The sequence below is a fragment of the Copidosoma floridanum genome, unplaced genomic scaffold (genome assembly GCF_036245765.1).
Source record: "Copidosoma floridanum isolate Cflo_tuat_1 unplaced genomic scaffold, Cflo_Japanese_pri ptg000006l, whole genome shotgun sequence".
In the NCBI taxonomy this organism is placed as follows: domain Eukaryota; kingdom Metazoa; phylum Arthropoda; class Insecta; order Hymenoptera; family Encyrtidae; genus Copidosoma; species Copidosoma floridanum.
Genome location: NW_028321883.1, coordinates 17,879,522 through 17,898,142, shown reverse-complemented (window position 1 = coordinate 17,898,142; position 18,621 = coordinate 17,879,522). Strand labels below are relative to the sequence as shown.

The following is an 18,621-nucleotide window of genomic DNA, read 5'->3' as shown; positions in this document are numbered from 1 at the left end:
TATCTTATTCAATAACACTAATTTACATCGACTCAATAATATCGTGTTTATTGTTTTTGGCTATTATAAAAGTGCGTGTCCTTCAACGTCAATTCGAGAATGTAAAGACATTTTCTGAACTTTCTTCTTGCATTTACAATCATCAGCAAATCATATGGTAAACGAGATTATTTGATTGATGTTAGAAAGTAATAAAGTATTTCTGATAAAATAATTTTTAATGGTACATACTAAGGTACGTGAAAGAATGTAATCGAGTTGCAAGTTTCTTTACTGTCAAATCTCTATGCTGCATAGCTGCAATACTTATAGCTGTGGGACTGAAATTATTCACAGTAAGTAACCTTTTTTGTAAAATATTTTTCAAACTAAATATTTTAGTAATGATCACATTTTTTTTTTCAGCCAAATATGTCTACTTTGTACAAGGTCCAATTTTCCCTTTTGTTGCTTCTTGTATTTCTTAGGATATACATGTATTCATTTAGTGCAGAAAACCTAACTCAAGCCGTAAGTGTAATTTTAAAAATATTTGTTTTATCTATTATGTTAATTATTGAAAAAGTCTTTTCAATTTCTCGTAGGGTTACAAATTAGGAGATGCAGTGTACTTGACAAATTGGTACGAGCAAAGACGTGAAATTATTGTAGCCAAATCAATTGTAATTTGTCGCTGTCAAAAACCGCTAACGGTGTCGATACCTGGTGTTTTATCTTCGTTGGATATGCGATACTTAAGTCATGTAAATATAATAATTCTGACAAAATAAATCAAATTGTATCGTATAATAACAATGATAATGATAATAGTTATAATAATATTAATTATAATAATTTTTTTTTAGTTTTTGTATCTAATATTTTCGTATACAACGACACTTCGAGCTATAACAAAAACTTAAAAACCAAAAAATTTTTTTGTAAAGTAGTATTCAATAGTGAGAAGGTTGAATTTATATGACTATTTAGTTGCTGTAGTATCCATCTATTCTTAAATACTGTAAGTATCATTTTGATCTAAAAATGTATAATATTCTCAGTACTTGTCCTGGTATGAGTATTTATTTTCTTCACGATGTTCAATTACGACCAGGTTTTTAGTATGGTTATTGGGTGTCAAAACAATCTTTATCCATTAAGAATTCATATGAACACCTATAGAACGTTTGCAAAAAATTTGATTTGTTTTTAAACATTATAGAGTCGTTTTAAGGACTACATATGATTATTACACATCTATTTAAATTATTTTTTGCATGTTGTTTTTATAGTAGTACTGATTTCAAGGAAGTGTCTCTTAAAGTTCATTACCTTATGTGGGAGTAGAGATTTGAATATCAGACAATCTAATCAAACTATTTAAGAAATCCTTATTACTTTATATATGTTAGAGTTATGAATCGAAATTAATTAATAACATGATAATCGGAGTATCAAACTACTGTTACATCGTTGGTTTCATAATTAAAAGAGTTTTAATTACCAATTAATGTTATTATCAGTAGTTGTCATGAGAGAAATCATTGGTTATTTTTATAGCTTAAAAGAAAACGGTTTTTACTGATTAATCACAAAAGTAATAGGTAATGAAAATTTTGATATAAATTACAAAAAGACTGATGAAAAAGTCGTTTTAATTATTAATTTAGCGTTCTATATGAAAGTAACTATAGAAACTTTTGACAAAAGCCATCGTTGTAAGATAATGCTGCTTTTTTAGTTTTATACTTATTGCTTTATTATGAATGATTATCACATACTAAACATTATTTATTATAGCGTAAAGTTTCTCTAGTAATAAAAATAAATAAATTATCAATGCATTGGAAGGTTACCATCAAAATTTCAATTAATTACATTGATTACTAGTGGAAAGTACTGAGGAGGTTCATAATTTTTGCTACAATTAAAATTGGTATTTTATTTTGCAATGTACAAAAGTTACCTTAATATTTTATTACTTGCTATGTATCATAAGTTATGTGTAATTTGAATTCTACAAGAAAATAAAATATTCTAAATTATTACTTACTGTGTCTGTACACTATTGCATGTAAATTTTACGTGCATCCTTTATCACCTATGTGTGCAGAGTGCTAATCCTAAACCCATTTGTAGAATGCAATCCTAAGTATTTCACTCCATCTAAAATCCGTTAACCCCGAATCCATCTTGCTTAACAAATTCTTCTATTCCCTTCTATAACCCTCTTTTAACTCTTACCCTAATCTTTAAAAATTTTTCTAATTTTTACAGTGTGTACTATTTAGTTGAATCTTCTTACTGCAATAATTATCTTTTGGCCATTTGAAATGAAATTGGGAACAGTGCAAATATTTGATTTTCTAATTTTTGCATTTATCTTTGCTCTCCAAGCTGACATGGGTAAGCGAATGAATAAAAATTACAATAAAAATGTTGACCTTACGAGGTATTAAATTTTTACTTACAAAATTTTACACACACACACCAACTCATTTATTTCCTACCCCCACCTCCAATATAGTAATTTACTGCTAATTTATATTGCAGTAATTATAGTTATTACAATTACTTTTATATGTGGGGAAAAAACACGTTGTTCATGTTAATTTCAAATACACTATCTACGAATCAATACTTGTAATATCTTTAAACACGCTATACGCCTTAATCCTTCAGAGAATTAACAAATAAGTACATAATAAGAAGTATTGCCTGCGTTTGTTTATACCTGAGATCTTAAACATGCCTTACTGCTGAGTATAGCATATGATACATAATAAAACATTTTTCTTTCCAACAAAAAAATAGATCAATAGTTAGGTAACTATACGAATCAAAAATCGGTATTGCTTTAGGGAAAATAATCTTATAATACATTGTAAGAGTATAAACTTAAAATTAAATAATAAAGTACATTGTAGTACATTAAAATTTTAATGAATCAAAAGTAATTGTTTTCAAATTGATCAAGCACGTATTTATTTGAAAATAATACAGTTTGGTGTGAAAGTCACGATCGATACATATTTTCGAAATGAATATCGAAAACTATAAATTAAATTATCCATTAGGGATATCAAAACAAGATAATACTTCATGAAAAACTTGATGAAATCGTATTAGTAATTTTTTAACTTATTTAGTTATTGTTTCAGTTATAATTTTACTTATATCATCAAGCAAGCTCATCGAAATTCATACAATAGATCATCTACATTTATATTATTACACATATTACAAGCCTAATGCTTCAATACAATTGGTGTATTGATTTGGAATATGAGAAAAATAACGTTTTTTCCTAGTTTCAATGAGTTGGGAATAATTACTTGTAGTTTGCTTCAAATAATAGAACAACGTTGATAGAACTTGTTCGTTTAAGTCTTGTGTGGATGCAAAAATGTATATTTATTTTTAAAAATAGGCTTGGTGCACTAGCATGTACATAAACATATGTTATTCGCATAAATACAAAAGTACAGCCTGAAAGTATTTGAGTAAAATAGAGCATTTTTAATTTTGCATATTTAAATACAAATTTAACTGAAGATGCGTGTATTAAAAAAAACTGAAAAGTTATTTACTCATAAGTTTTATACATTGAAAAATAATTTAATGAGGCTTCTCACTCTGTTACTTAATTTTCGGCTATATAAATGTTTAGGAAGATTTTATACCATTTACCCACTGGAGAAAAATGCATCAAAATTCGTGAAACTAATATATCAATGTGTTTGGATTTTTCATTTTATCAATGAAAATATTGTTTTAGTTACAATGTCCTGTTTTTTGTATTACAATAAATCAGACTTATCTAGTGTATTAAGATGTGGCCTAGAGTTATTTATCACTTGTGGCTTTATATCGGTATTATTATATTCAAAATTCCGCAGACCTCAACTGCAGGTAATATTACGTTATAATTATATATTGTATTCAATGTGATAAAAATGTAGCCTTAGTAATTCGCAATTAAATAATGATCAAAAAATAACATTTTATAGAAATTGTTAGAAATTTTCGAGGACATTATCTCTAGAGCAGATAAGCAAAAAATAAAGATAATACGTAAACATGGTAAATATTATTTTTTGATGTTTGCTACCATATATGTAAGTGGAGGAATCGTAGCATGTCTGTTTATATCTAAACCAATCTCTGGTGTGCCTATGCAACTTCCATTATCGTGTTATTACCCATTTTCTACAAAGTCATCAGTAGTGTGGACTTTGATATATATACATCAGTCTGTTGGCATAATATTTTCTGTATGTATTATTTATCTGGATTCTCTAATGGTGATGTTTATATTCTTGGCAAAAATTGAATTGAAAATGCTCGCAGAAGAAATTAGAGATTCAAAAGACTTAAATGACTTAACTTGGTGTATTTTGAAGCATCAATTAATCATACGGTAAGCATTAAACAAAAATTATACATATTTATGGTATTCCCCCGGATGAAAGTTTGAACAGACTTTGACTAAACTCTATAAAATAATAAATAATAAATGTTATTGATGCAGTTTAGTTAGTGCTACTCTACAATACTAGAAAGGATGAAAATCGTCATTTTTATTTTTGATTTTTACATGGAAAAGTCACATAATTATATATATATATTTTTAGTTATATACTATGTACTAGTAAAAGCGTTAAAAAATGTTAATATACGTGGAGGAATTACACATTTGTAAAAAAAATTGCCATCCACATACAAAAAATTTATTGATGATAATACGATTGAAGTTTAATCAAAATTAAATTTATACACATTATAATAATTTATAATTCAATTTAGAATAAATAAAAACGTGAATAAAATCTTTTGCTCAGTTATGAAACTCTAGGACTCGAATTGATATCAACATGTGTTTTATTAGTTAAATATCAAGCTTACTCATTCAAAAAAAAAAATGTATGGCAATGAAAACAAAAATTTGTTTTTAGATATCTTAAAGAAACTAATTCATTGGCTTATTGTTTTATTCTTAAGTCTATTGCCAGTTTATTCGTATTTCTTGTATTTTTAGGTGTAAAAATGTTTACGGTAAGTAAAATTTTGTTGTCTGAAATAAGTATGTGTTTAAATAGTAATTTGTAATAAATTGTTCAACAGCCTGAGCCATTGATGGTAGATCGTTTAATTTTTGCAATAAATACATTTATTGGGGTAGCAAGAGTGTACACTTTATCATTCTGCACAGAAAATTTGACGCAATCGGTATGGCAGACTTACAAACTAAAGTTTATCATACTATATTGAATTTCTTAAATTTGAGATGGTATACTTATTTTTCAGGGATACGACATAGGATGGGCAGTGTATTCATCGCTGTGGTATGAACAAAGCCGTAAAATTGTATCCATAAAGTCAATTATTATATGTCGGAGCCAGAAGCCACTAACTGTATCTATTCCGGGCATATTGGATTCGTGGAATATACGATATTTCAGTCGTGTAAGTAGAAATTTAGGGATGTTACATACACTTTCATAAGATGCACTTTAATGCTTTTTTTTCAGTTTCTTTACTTGGTATTTTCATATGTTATGGCCTTGAGAGTAATAGTCAGTTTATATCAAACGAATCAAAGCTAAACTGCTTTAATCTTAAATCTATTTCGTCAAAAAATTAAAGAACGAATATTTATAATGATACTCAAAATACATGTATGGGTAAAGAAGAAGAGTCGTTTTTTTAAATATTCGTAATCACAACTACCAATACTGACAACTTTTTTCTTAATACACTACGATTAATAAGCACGTATTAAGCTATAAAATTTTAAATATACAGTTAACAGTGTACAATAATCTGATATTCACGTAAAAAATTTTGCAAATACAGTTGATTGAACAATTGTTTACTGTTGATCACACGTAATCTTATTATTTCGTGTTCAAAAAGTAATTTGAAATTTTGAGTGTATATAAGAAGATGGATCAAAATAAGGTGTAAGGCACAGCATGGAATGACGTTGAAGAACATTTGAACACAATTATTTGACTATATCTTGTTACTTTATAAAATAGGGAGACATTATTTATAATCTTTAATATTATTAAAGCACAGTGTTATTGTACTTTGAAACCTTTTTTGTCATACTGTGACTTCCAAGCATCCATGTATCTGTATCATATTAAACACATAGTGAAAAGTATTGAGTGTATAAATACCTACGTAGGACGCTTATAGCAATGATAGTTAATCAGGAAATCATTGGTTATCACGCATTTTCCAAAATCTAAATCGTTTGTTACTTTTTTGATTTTTTGTTGAAGTGTAAGTAGTACTTTGTGAGCCCAAACTTATTTGGAAATATGATAATGTACGGAAATTTTGAATTTATTTTTTGCAGTTTCAATTTCAAAACTTATAAAAGATATCATGCAAATCTACGTCTTAGTCTCAACTTGTGTTGGAAATCAAGGCCACTGTCAAAACAAAGTGTAGAAGACAGTATTACAAATACATCAAGTTCATTTTTAAACAATATTTTGGCTAAATCTTATTACATATTTGTATAAAAATTATGAAATAAATTATTGTTGTAAAAGAAGATAGTAAAAAAAAGAGAATAATTGTATCTATTACAAAAAAGCTCTTATGATTCCTAATCTAGTTTAGGTATGTTAATTTACACTGTCTAACAAATAAAAAAATTCGCGAATTGATTCGTAACAATAATAATCAGTCATTGGTGTAGCTTTCAAGAAATAAATCTTATGACATATTGTAAGAGTATTAATTTAAAATCAAGAAATAAAGTATACGGTAGAACGTTAAAATTATAATAAATAAAAATTTTTTTTTTAATTTAGTAAGCACATACTTATTTAAAAATCATACGATGTTGAGTGTGAAAATCGTGATCGAAACATATTTTAGAAACAAACTGAGATCATACGTTGTTAAGTTTTAAATTAAATCATCGATTCAGAATACACAAATCAGATTTTATTTTGCAAGAAACTTATGACAATAATGTGATTATTATTTTTGAACGTTATTTTATTAAAAATTTTAGTTATGGTTTCACTCATATCATAAAGTAAGCCAATCGATATTTATCCAATCAATTATCTGCGCTGTATGTTATGATATAACTTTCCCTCTATTAATATTATTACACATGTTAGAGGCATAACACTTGAAAATATTAGGTGTACTAATTTGAAATGTAAGAAAAACAATGTTTTATTCTAATGTTAACGAAATAACTGCTTGTAGCTCAATATGAATAATAAAACAGAGTAAAAAGCATGTTTGTTAATGTTTTGTTCGGATACCAAAATGTGTATAATATATAGTATGTATCAAACAGAACAGTCTTTGTGTAACAGTAGAGCCTTGCCAACAAAATTCACGTTTATAATTTTCCATTTAAAAAATATAAATAAAAGTAAAAATATTAGTTTACAGCAGAAAATTTTTTAATAGGATAGATCAATAGTGAATCCTCGTATTTAGAGATAAATTTATCTAAAAATGAAAATTCTAAAAAACACTAAAAGTCTCTGGAGTAATATGATAAATTCATTGAAAAATAGTTTAACGAGGCTTCTCACTTTGTTACTTGATTTTCAGCAATATAAATGTTTAGGAAGATTTTATGTCATATACCCACTAGAGAAAAATGTTTCAAAATTCGTAAAACTAACACATCAATGTGTTTGGACTTTTCATTTTATCAATGAACTTATTGTCTTAATTTCAATGTCTTTTTTCTTGTATTACAATAAATCGGACTTATCTAAAGTGTTGAGATGTGGCGTAGAGTTGTTTCTCACTTGTGACATTATATCAATATTATTATTTTCAAAATTCAAAAGAACTCAGCTACAGGTAAGATTACGTGATGATTTCTTATGGAATAAAAAAATGGTAACTTATTTATAATTCACAACTAAATTATGACCAGAAAATTATTCTTATTATTTTAGAGATTGTTAGAAATTTTTGAAGATATTATCTCAAGTACAGATAATCGAAAAAGAAAAATAATACACAAACACGGTAAATACTATTTATTGATGTTTATCACCATGTACGTAAGTGGAGGAATGGTAGCCTGCCTGGTTATGTACACATCAATATCTAGTGTCCCCATGCAATTTCCATTATCGTGTTACTACCCATTTTCTACAAAGTCATCGTTAGTGTGGACTTTGATATACATACATCAGTTTGTTGCTATAATATTTTCTGTATGTATTATTTATCTGGATTCTCTAATTGTGATGATCATATTCTTGGCAAAAATTGAATTGAAAGTACTCGCAGAAGAAATTAGAGATTCAAAAGATTTAAATGACTTAGCTAATTGTATATATAAGCATCAATTAATTATACGGTAAGCATTAAACATGAAATTATATACACGTTAGTATCCTCGATGAATGGTTAAAGAATAAGAGCTCAATATATCCATGGAATGTATTATTTATAAAATTATTCCTTTGACTTTGGTGTTTGCAAGACTTGCAATTATATAAAACAAATATTGTTATTCACGTTCTTAAAATACTTGTGGTGTAAAATAGTAATGAAATTGGAGTAAGGCAAGCCTAAATAATTTTAAAAAAGTAAATGACTCAGTTTGGGATACTAAAATGAATTGATGGTAATAGGCATTTGACTAGCCATGTATCGAGGGTAAAAATTAAAAAAAAACTTAAATAAAGAAATCTTGTTTTTAGGTACCTTACAGAAACTAATTCCTTGGCTTATTTTTTTATTATCAAGTCAATTGCCACTTCATTTGTATTATTTATCGTTGTCGGTTTGAAAATGTTCACTGTGAGTTTAACTTTTTATTGATAAAAATAAATATGTGTTTGAACAGTAATATGTAATAAATTGCTCAACAGCCTGAGCCATCAATGATAGTACGTTTAATGTTTATGACTGACACTCTTATTGGGGTAGCAAGAGTGTACACATTATCATTCTGTACAGAAAATTTGACACAATCGGTATGGTAAACTTGAAAACTAAAATTTATCAGACTTTATTCAGTTATTTGAGTTTAAATGGTACACTTAATTTTTCAGGGATACGACATAGGATGGGCAGTGTATTCATCGCTGTGGTATGAACAAAGCCGTAAAATTGTATTCATAAAGTCAATTATTATATGTCGGAGCCAGAAGCCACTAACTGTATCTATTCCGGGCATATTGGATTCGTGGAATATACGATATTTCAGTCGTGTAAGTAGAAATTTAGGGATGTTACATACACTTTTATAAGATGCACTTTAATGATTTTGTTTCAGTTTCTTTACTTGGTATTTTCATACGTTATGGCCCTAAGAGTAATAGTCAATTCATATAAAACAAATAAAAATTAAATTTGAAATGGTGTCGCAACTTGTGATTTTAAGGCAAGATTTAATTTATTAAGTTCTTTGTGACAAACCTCTTTTGCAAAAAAATGTAAGAACAATTTTTCATAACTGTACGTGCGTCTGTTAGTTACATTTATAAAGCTGTAAAATTACAGTGGTAATTCATAGTTATAAGTTGGAATCAAAAGCTACTGGCTATTAGTCTCAGGCATGTTAGATCAATGTAATGTACAATGAATGCACTCTGGCCTGCGAGTAGTATGTATCTAATAATTTTTTTTAGTTTCTGCACTTGGTATTCATACATTACAACTTAAAATATAACAATCAGTTCGTATAAAACCAACAAAAAAATAAGTTAAAAAATATTTAAACTATTTTCCTAAGATGTATTTCAATTCTTAGATTTATAGTTGTCTATTTTAAATATTTTCATAGTTTTGTTATATTATTGCTGTATCAATATAAAGCATCTATTAGGGATAACTGATTGAATGCGTTAAAGTTATGGATACCTACCGAGTTTTAGTTTTGAGTCGAACTAAAACTTTTGTGAATAATAAAAAGAAAAATAAAAAAAAGAAAAAAAATGAAAATTAAGAAACCAACATAAAATTAAAAAAAAAATGTAAATCATCGTTCATTTATAGTAACTAAAACTCAATTTAAAGTTACTAGACATATTTATACGTGTAATCACTTTTGCTTAATAAGATTACATTTCTCTAAGTGTAAAGAAAATACTCTTACACTCCAATAAGAGGAGAGTCTCTTTATCTATATTAATTACGAATTTGATGTAATTGCACGTGTTACTGGTTAAAAAATGGCTTTTTTATTTTTATTTATTAGTACTGTACAGCTATCTAAAACTAAATAAAATTTTTTTTAGTTGTGTGGTCCAACTGAAAATTGATTTAATCTATTGGCAATCGTTTTGACATTTGTTCCTAATAACGTACAAAAAAAAATATCAATGATTGACAGAAACGGTATAAATTTATGGAGAGTCATTAGTAGAATACATATATCTTTACTATTTTAAATAATATAACTGGTTAACTTTTACTGATGCTAGAAAAATTATTTTGAGGTTGAGATTCACATAAAACTTGAAGTCAAAGGTTAAACTTCACTGATGCTAGAGAAATTAGTTTTAAATTGTGTTGATGTTAAGATGCACATAAAACTTGAAGTCAAAGGTTCAAACAACTTTTAAAGATTTTGAATTTTTTGGATTGAAAAAACAAAAATAGATACAAATATTCTTCAAGTCTGTATAACAATGATTTCTACTCTTATATCGGGTTTTTTAATGTTATTGTATTTCTTTCAAGTATTATTAACGTGATAATAAATATTCAGTATTAAGTTTAATATGGTGTTGTTTATACAAATTGACAAGTTTGCAATAGTTTTCAAATAATATTTTAACTCACATTACATGGATCACAACGAAAAATTTTCTATGTTTTGAAAATAAACAAAAAGACAGGATTATAAAAGACTACTCCAGAAGGAACGTTGTGTGGTATAAACAAACGCGTTAGATTATTTTACCAAAATTAAATAAAATCTGTCAAGGACTTGAATCATTGACACTGGCAACACCTTTCGTCTTATCTTGTCTTCTAGTTACTACCTACTCAAATATAATAAAATGTGGTAACGCACTACAAACATATTTTTTTTAGTTTTTAAGTTTTGTATTTATAAATTTCGTATTTAAGAAATTTGCAGTTGCAAGAATGTTGCATCCAAACGGTGTTTAATTAATAGTAAGAATGATAAAGCTGATAATATAATATAACAGCAGGAATTGAAAAGATATGATGCCTGGTTTAAATGACAAAAGTGTACTCATCGGTACATTTTATCGGACTAATTTTAAGCAACCTGGATGGTTGGCTCCGCTTACTGATCATATTTTTTTTGTAACCAAAGAATTGATCATTATGTTCTTTTTAAAATTTACAGTAAGGGAAAAATTAAATTTATACTGTGTATAATCATAATAATTAGATAATACCTTTTGATTAGCAACTACACTTATAAAAGCTTGATTGTATTACTTTGATGTTAAATAAAATGTAAAAAAAATTACATCCATGTATATGAAATGTAATAAAATTAAATATCCATATATTTTAAACGACTTACTCTTAAACAAACCATATCATTGTTGTTTAAGCCCACGAAATATTAAACAATCAGTCTTTTGAGAAAGAATCAGTTACATTTTCACTACTTCATAAAATAATACAAATTAATTTCAAAGTCAATGGTTAATTGACTCTGAAAAGTGAAAGAAATACACAAGTATCACTGACAGATATATTGTGAAAGTGAAAGTTTGACTGTAGTGGGTGTTTAGCATATTTGTCACGAAGTTATTACATTTTCCTTTTGAATATCTTTTTGATATTTTAATAAAAATACCAACATAATAAAGTTGCCTAAAATACGTCAAGGACTTTTTTATCATGCACCATGAAAAAGTATTTTGAAAAAAAAGTCAGAAGATCGATGTACACTTTGGCCCGTAATAAGTCAGAGGAGGCTCGCGAATAATGTAAGGCTTCCCTCAACTCTTAGTTACGGAGTTTGGAGGTGGGTTGGGGATGGGGGTAGGGGGGTAGAAGAATGGGACTAGGGAGAATTTTTATCATAAAATGGCCGTTTGAACGTGAAATACCTGCCATGCTGACAACCAGGTAGGGGGACACATTTGTCGCATAATTCCCCGTAGAAGCCGAGCTTGCAGCGACATTCACCCGGCCGCCGGCAGTATCCTTGAAGAGGGTCGCATCCTTTCCGACAAATTGGCACGTCGCACAAGTCTCCCGTCCAACCTAATGCCAGAGGATAAATCATTTTTAAGGGAGCACTCTCTACGATAAAGTTTTTGAGTTAAGCACACTGTTTGGTGGATTTACTCCTCTTGTTTTGTATTATCGATACCTGATTGCATGATGGACTGATCGAATATTTAAATCTTATTTTGAGCTAATTTTTTTACTATTTTTAAAATACAATCATGAGTTCAATTAGATTATTGTGTTGCCATTTCAATGAAAATACCTATTGGGTGGAACCAAGTTATTTTCTGATAGTTTCCAATTATGGTGATACGATACTTTATTATTTTCAAACATTGGTAAAATTATCATATAATGTAGTTATTTAACGTAATAAATTTAAACCATCCGTTTTTTAAACACTAAAAATTGTTTGAAATAAATTTTTTTTTAAACGTTTTTTAAACCTTATGTGATATTAATGTTTCCACGTTCCATGAAAAGTTTATAAAAAAGTGTCCATTACCTGGTAAACATTTAACTTCACCGGCTTCATCGCAGACGTAATGAGAGCCCGGGTGTTGGGTCGCTGGTGCTTCGCAGGCTTGTTTCTTCCATTTCGGGACGTACCTGTGGATACATGTGTACATAAAATGATTTTGCAAGTCTCGACAACCAAATTAATAAACTTGTCATTAGAAGAAGTCCTTTGATGTTTATTTTTGTAAAATCTCAACTTCCACAACTGTGATGTTAATTTAAAGTATCCAAAACGTTTTTGTACCCGCGAACGGTCAAGTATCAAAACATCTCGCGTCTTTAGTACAGTTACATCTTGAAAATCGGGTGAATTATATATTCATAAAGTATCGGGTGGAAAAAAATCCCGACTCATTCCCACGAGGTCGAGTGAAAACATTGTACTCTCATCGCTTGTAGTCCAGTTAGAAATAACCGTTTCCAAATGTCTATAAATACATAGATATACTTACCTTCACAGAATCGAAAATGAATTGTGATTGGGGATATATTATAACGACTTCTTCTTATTGCCATGGTTTATTTAAAAACATCATTTTGAAGTCATGAAAAAAATTAAACGACTCAAAAACCACAAAAGCCTCCAGTAAAAAATACGTCAAGCTTTGGTGGTTCGTCGCCCAAACGATGTTCAAAATCCTATTCAGCCCAAAAAGCCGTCATCTTTATTGCCTTTGTCGCGAAGAAAGCTACAGTAAACACAAGTATCGACAGCTACACAATGTTAATTTTGTGACCCAAAAAAGAGAAACCGCCGTTCCTTCCGACTAGATAGTTGACAAAGAAACTGGCGAAAAGTAGAAAGTCGTACGTGAGCTTCGGCATGTGGCGTACAAGCGGGGCTCTCATTTCCGGACTGTATTTCTTAGCTTGCCGATCGACGAACGCGTATAACAAAGCGCAAAAAACAATTAGGATGGTAAGGCCCAAGCAAAAACTGACCTCTGTCCTGCGTAGGCTAGTCCACCGGGCAACGCGGCGATCGTCAGTCCCAGCACACCGGACGCTCGCGCCAGGAGGTTCAACCGGTCGCCATCGAAGGGTCGGTGCAACGCGATCGGCAGAATCGAGCCGAAGCCGATCCCAAGGACCAAAGCCAGTTGCAACAACATCGTCGTCGTGGGCCCGTTGAGTGAAGACTGACGGCCACCGATACCGACTCGAGGAGGAAGCCTCCGCGCGTTAATAACGGGACCAGCCGGCTGACTCCTTTTCGAGGTCGCGGCCCACTTTCGTGCCGCGTGTGCACTTGTGTATACACGTATAGTATATTAGGTACACCCATCGCGAGCGTATAGATCCGTACGTGTGCGTGGAAGGAGCAGAGCTACATGGGTTTGTCTTCGAGGCATCAGTGTGCTGATGGAGATCATACCTATGGCTCGCTCGTGTATATGTATAAACGTACATAGGTAATGACCGGCGAGTACAAGTTCAACGTACCTAATGGATGTATAATACACACCTTGGCGAGAGACTTTGCCAGAAGGATCGCGCTCGCGGAGCGGCTCTTCTCTCCAGCGAAGAAGAAAGGTACAAGGGGAGGAGGAGGAAGAGAGTGAGATTCATCTCGATTAAAAAGGGGAGTGAGGTGTATACATATATATATGTGCATGGGTACACGTACGAAAGAGAGGAGGATGCGGAGTGACAGAAAAAGGCGAGATAAGTACGGAAGAGGAGGGAAGGAGGAGCGGGCGCTCGCTTTCGAGCGTGTCTATGTAGCTCGGGCGTGCGAGAGAAAGAGAAAAGGATTTTTAGGTGCACGGGTTAGCGACGCGTTTCTTTCCTTCCATCTTCTTGCTTGCCATCAGAACAGTGTCTCGCTCTCTCGCTTTTATTTCTTACTCTTCGAGTGTTGGGAGGGTCCGCGACGGGCGTGGAAAGTTAATCGAGAGGACGAAGAAGAAAGTTTTTGGCAGTGGTCGTTGAACTGTATTAAATAGACGCGCGTGGATTCCACTGGAACGCTGTGGGGTCAAGTGTAACGTAACTGGGTTACTGCTACATCGGGGGGGCTCTGGGATTTGTTTTCTTCGAACAAGGATTTTGCAGATGGTCCGCCGAACCGAAAGAGAGATCCTTGGTTCTTTCGGGTTTTTAAGCGAGAGTGCCTTACAAAATGACAATGTGCTTTCGCTCATTTATTCACAAGGGACGTGGAAAATATTCATCAGTTTTCGTTTATTTCTCAAATGTACAAGAATAAACTCTGCATCCATCAGCGCTGCACTTTTTCTAATTAGCGGAGATTATATACATCAGACCGAGTTCCGAGAGAATTCGATTCTCCAAATAATTAGCAATTTGCAAATTGTCAGCTAACACTCTTTACATTTGAAATACTTGGTGGTTTCTTACTTATTTTAAGTTATTGGGTTATTGGACAGGATGAAACAATGGAAACGTCATATGGAAGAGCCAAATATTATATTTTCAAGAGAATATCCAACTCTTTGTGAGATGTCATCCTACGGAACAAGAATTAGAAGAAAAAGCAGTTTAGTAAAATAATAGATGAAAACCATACAAGAGTACTAAGAAACGATGAAAATGTACGGATGACCTCCATTTGATAGTATGTCATCCTTTTTCCCTTAGATTACACGTTTCCTTTTTTTTTTGCACAATTTTTTTTGCACTCGTTAAAAGAAAAGAGATATCTTTTGTAACTTTGAAGCATCAGTTTTTCGCAATGTCAGAGAGTATAGACCGCAAATAATAGAGATCCCCCCCTCCGGTGAACTGTAGAGTCTTCTTCGGAAAACCGCAGCCAAATCCACTGTCCAAAGCATCGACGCGTGCACTCAAACTACCCACCCGCGCTCGTCCTTTCATTAGGTATACATAGAGAGTAGATCTTTGATATACCACCTACGGCAGCCAACTTTACGAGCGCGAGCTTTCGCATCAATAACCCGTGGTTCGTTACGAGTACAGCCGGGGAGCAACGACCAAAAATAAAACCGGGCCCCCCTCGCACCTCCTCCGCTGGAAAATAACGCTTTACAAGGGCGAGGAGGGTGGGACAGGGATTTCTCGTATTTCAGCGTGCACATAGCAAGGATTACAACGCGTCAGCGCCGCTGAAGCTTGAGATTGACGCTAATGCGATCGCGCAATCGTTTATATATATATGTGTGTGTGGATGCTTACGGGCGCATGTATACATGTATACATAAAGGTTGGGTGAGACATTTTGGGGGCGGGTAAAGTTTTTGTGTGCGGGACAAGTATACGTATACGTGTAAGCGGCTTTCGTCGATGGTTTCTAGGTGAGTGTCTCTGTGCTACAATGTTGGTTTTGGGAGGATTTTCGTGCAAGTTTTGTTTCGAGATCAGGTGTAAGTATAATGTTTCTTGTTTAATACTTTTTAAGCTTGCGTAATTTAAAAAAATACATATTTTGACACGAGTGATTGTTTCAAATGAAAAAATGCAACAGAAGTATTTAAGAGGGTGGTATCCTGATAAGGGTGTAACGGGAGATGTATCGATATGACATTTTGTTGTAGATTTCAATCATTGGATATTCGAAACGGAGCAGATAATATATGTTATTGATTGACCGATTTTGTTTGGAGATGACGCGAACGAGAGCGAATGAAGATTGATGGAGCTAAGCTGATTGCTTTTTTCGAATGGTATTTATGTATCAATCAGTGAAAATGAAGAACTCACTCGTAAAATTTCCATATTTGTTAGACTGGACGTTAATGGAGAGTTTCATCATTTGAAAATCACTTGATTTACATGTAAATAACTGGACAATTTATGGGAGTACCTTGGTTGGTTCAGTAAAAGATTAAATATTTTCTTAAAAAAGAGGCCCAAGACAAGAGGATGGAAGAACAATAGTAAAATGACTAACGTTATTACATTACTCGAAGTAAAAAATTAAAAAAAAATTTTTTTTTTTAAGTACAAGAGAAGTGACAATGAAAAATAAGTTTATAAAGAAGGTGAAGAGGCAAAATGGATAATAAGTTTCAATTGAAATAAGAGGATAGTACAAAGAGAGAAAAGAACAACAAATATTGCACGTGTTAAGAAAAATAACATTCTCACAAAAATTACCATTTAATAAAAATAAGTAGGTCAGGTAGTTTTGACGTAGTGAAATTTGAAATTTTTACCTATCTCTGAAGCCTTTTAAAAGTTGAAAATTGTAGCAAATAGTATTAAATTTCATAATTCTTCGTCTTTTAAGGAAAAATTACCTTGTTTGGTTGTGCTAAATTATCATTCTATTTTAAAAAGAAGAGCTAAAATTTTGAAACATTTTGTTAACTCATAAAAATAATGTTTTTTAAATGAAAAAATTTTACTTTCGAAAAAGTAAGCAGTAGGAGAGTAAATTTAAATAACGCAAAAAACGCTAAACATGTGGATTTTTTATCGTCAAAGAAAAAAATAAATTTAGTTTATTCAATTTTACTTACTACAAATGTGTGAACGAATATTATTTATGAGGTTCTGATGTTATAAGTTTGGATATTGAAAATCCAAAATGTTCAATTTAAAAAAATAATAAAAAACCATTTTTTTGGAATTTTTTTTTTATGAAGACGCGAAAGCTTGTGACACACATAACGTTAAGTATTAATTAAAAAAAAATGTTATCTAATTAATTAAATTTTTTTTTTAATAACACAAGGAAATTATTACGTGATAAGAAATTTATAGTCATTTGTCGATTTTAATAATCCATGGTTGTTTTTCTTTCCCATCTAAATAATTTTTTAAAATAACTTTATATATTTTACCGTGCAAACTATTTTTTTGCAAATTAAAGTCAGTAAGCTAGTAGGTAGTTTGTAAAAAGGACAATAAAATACACGATAATCCCAACAGTCCCGCTTTGGGTGTCCAAGAAATATATTATAAAAACCTTGAATTTCGGAAAAAGACCACCTTAAGAACGGTTTTTTCATTCTAAAATTTTGAGAACTCTGTATTCAGTCAATGAAATGTAGAAAATAATCTTCCTGGACGTATGCGTTTCGCGTCTCTCTCTGACTGTACCTTCCAAGCATTATCCTCTCGAACAACATTAATATCATGAGCCGCGTTTAATAAATAAAAATCCGACGTTTCTTGCTCGAACGAATAGGTGTTTTGATTTACAAGCCCAAGAATATAGGTGGAATACTTGTATTTTTAATCCCCTGTTATAGATGGATTCGTGGCGCAGAGGTTGTTAAGGTTATCCCAGATGGGAGAGGGAATAATACATCCACACGCAACGCACCCACGGGGCCATTATACATTTTATTTCCTCTAACGCTCGGTCGACCACTCGGTCGAGGGAGTATAATACCCTAGAAGAGAAGAATAGGAGGGGGCGGAGGAGAGGAAGAAAAGATTGATGCTCCCGAGTTTTCCAGAGCGAGTCCCTCGCTGTGCGCCGTCGTGGCACTAAATCCGAAAAGGGAGCCGAGTTTCGTGGAAAATCTTCCGGAATCGCTTCTTTTCGCTGCTGTAATGCTTCGTGCTGGGTTGTATGGCTCCGTGGCACGGCATGGACTAATTTTCACGGGGGTGCAGGTGTATATCATGCACGCTGTCGGATGAACTTTTCCCGAGCGAAATTTTCTTTTTTTTTCCCCTAGCTCACTTTTGTTTCGGAAGGGAAGAGGAGAGAAAAGAGAGGGGCCGGATTGCATGGCGGAACAGTGCGTGACACGTATAGGTGGCTTGTATACACGTTTGCTTACAAAAAGCGATGAATGCGTCGCATTATTACGTGCTAATGCTCTCTCCGTTCCCATGAAGATGTAGTAATTTGTTGTTTTTTTTCCTTTTTTTTTTTTTTTATTTTTTTTTAAATTTTTTTCCTTTTTTTACTTTGGTTTCTTCGTCTCGCTTTTGGCGGATCCCTTGAGAGCCTAATTTCTTCTTTATGCAGAACGAGTTTGCAGGTTTTTTCTTGGAGCCGCTCTCGGT

At 31.6% G+C, this 18,621-nt stretch overlaps 1 protein-coding gene across 1 annotated transcript in view; it reads right to left on the bottom strand.

The window, feature by feature from the left end:
- Positions 1-18,621, bottom strand: part of LOC111643894 (uncharacterized) — a 32,836-nt gene that overhangs the window by 12,369 nt on the left and 1,846 nt on the right. The window contains exons 2-4 of the mRNA XM_089598762.1: positions 13,618-13,923; positions 12,662-12,765; positions 12,033-12,189 (exon numbers count right to left, since the gene is read on the bottom strand). Coding sequence (XP_089454888.1) covers positions 12,033-12,189; positions 12,662-12,765; positions 13,618-13,923 — 567 coding nt within the window. The remainder of the gene's footprint in view (positions 1-12,032; positions 12,190-12,661; positions 12,766-13,617; positions 13,924-18,621) is intronic.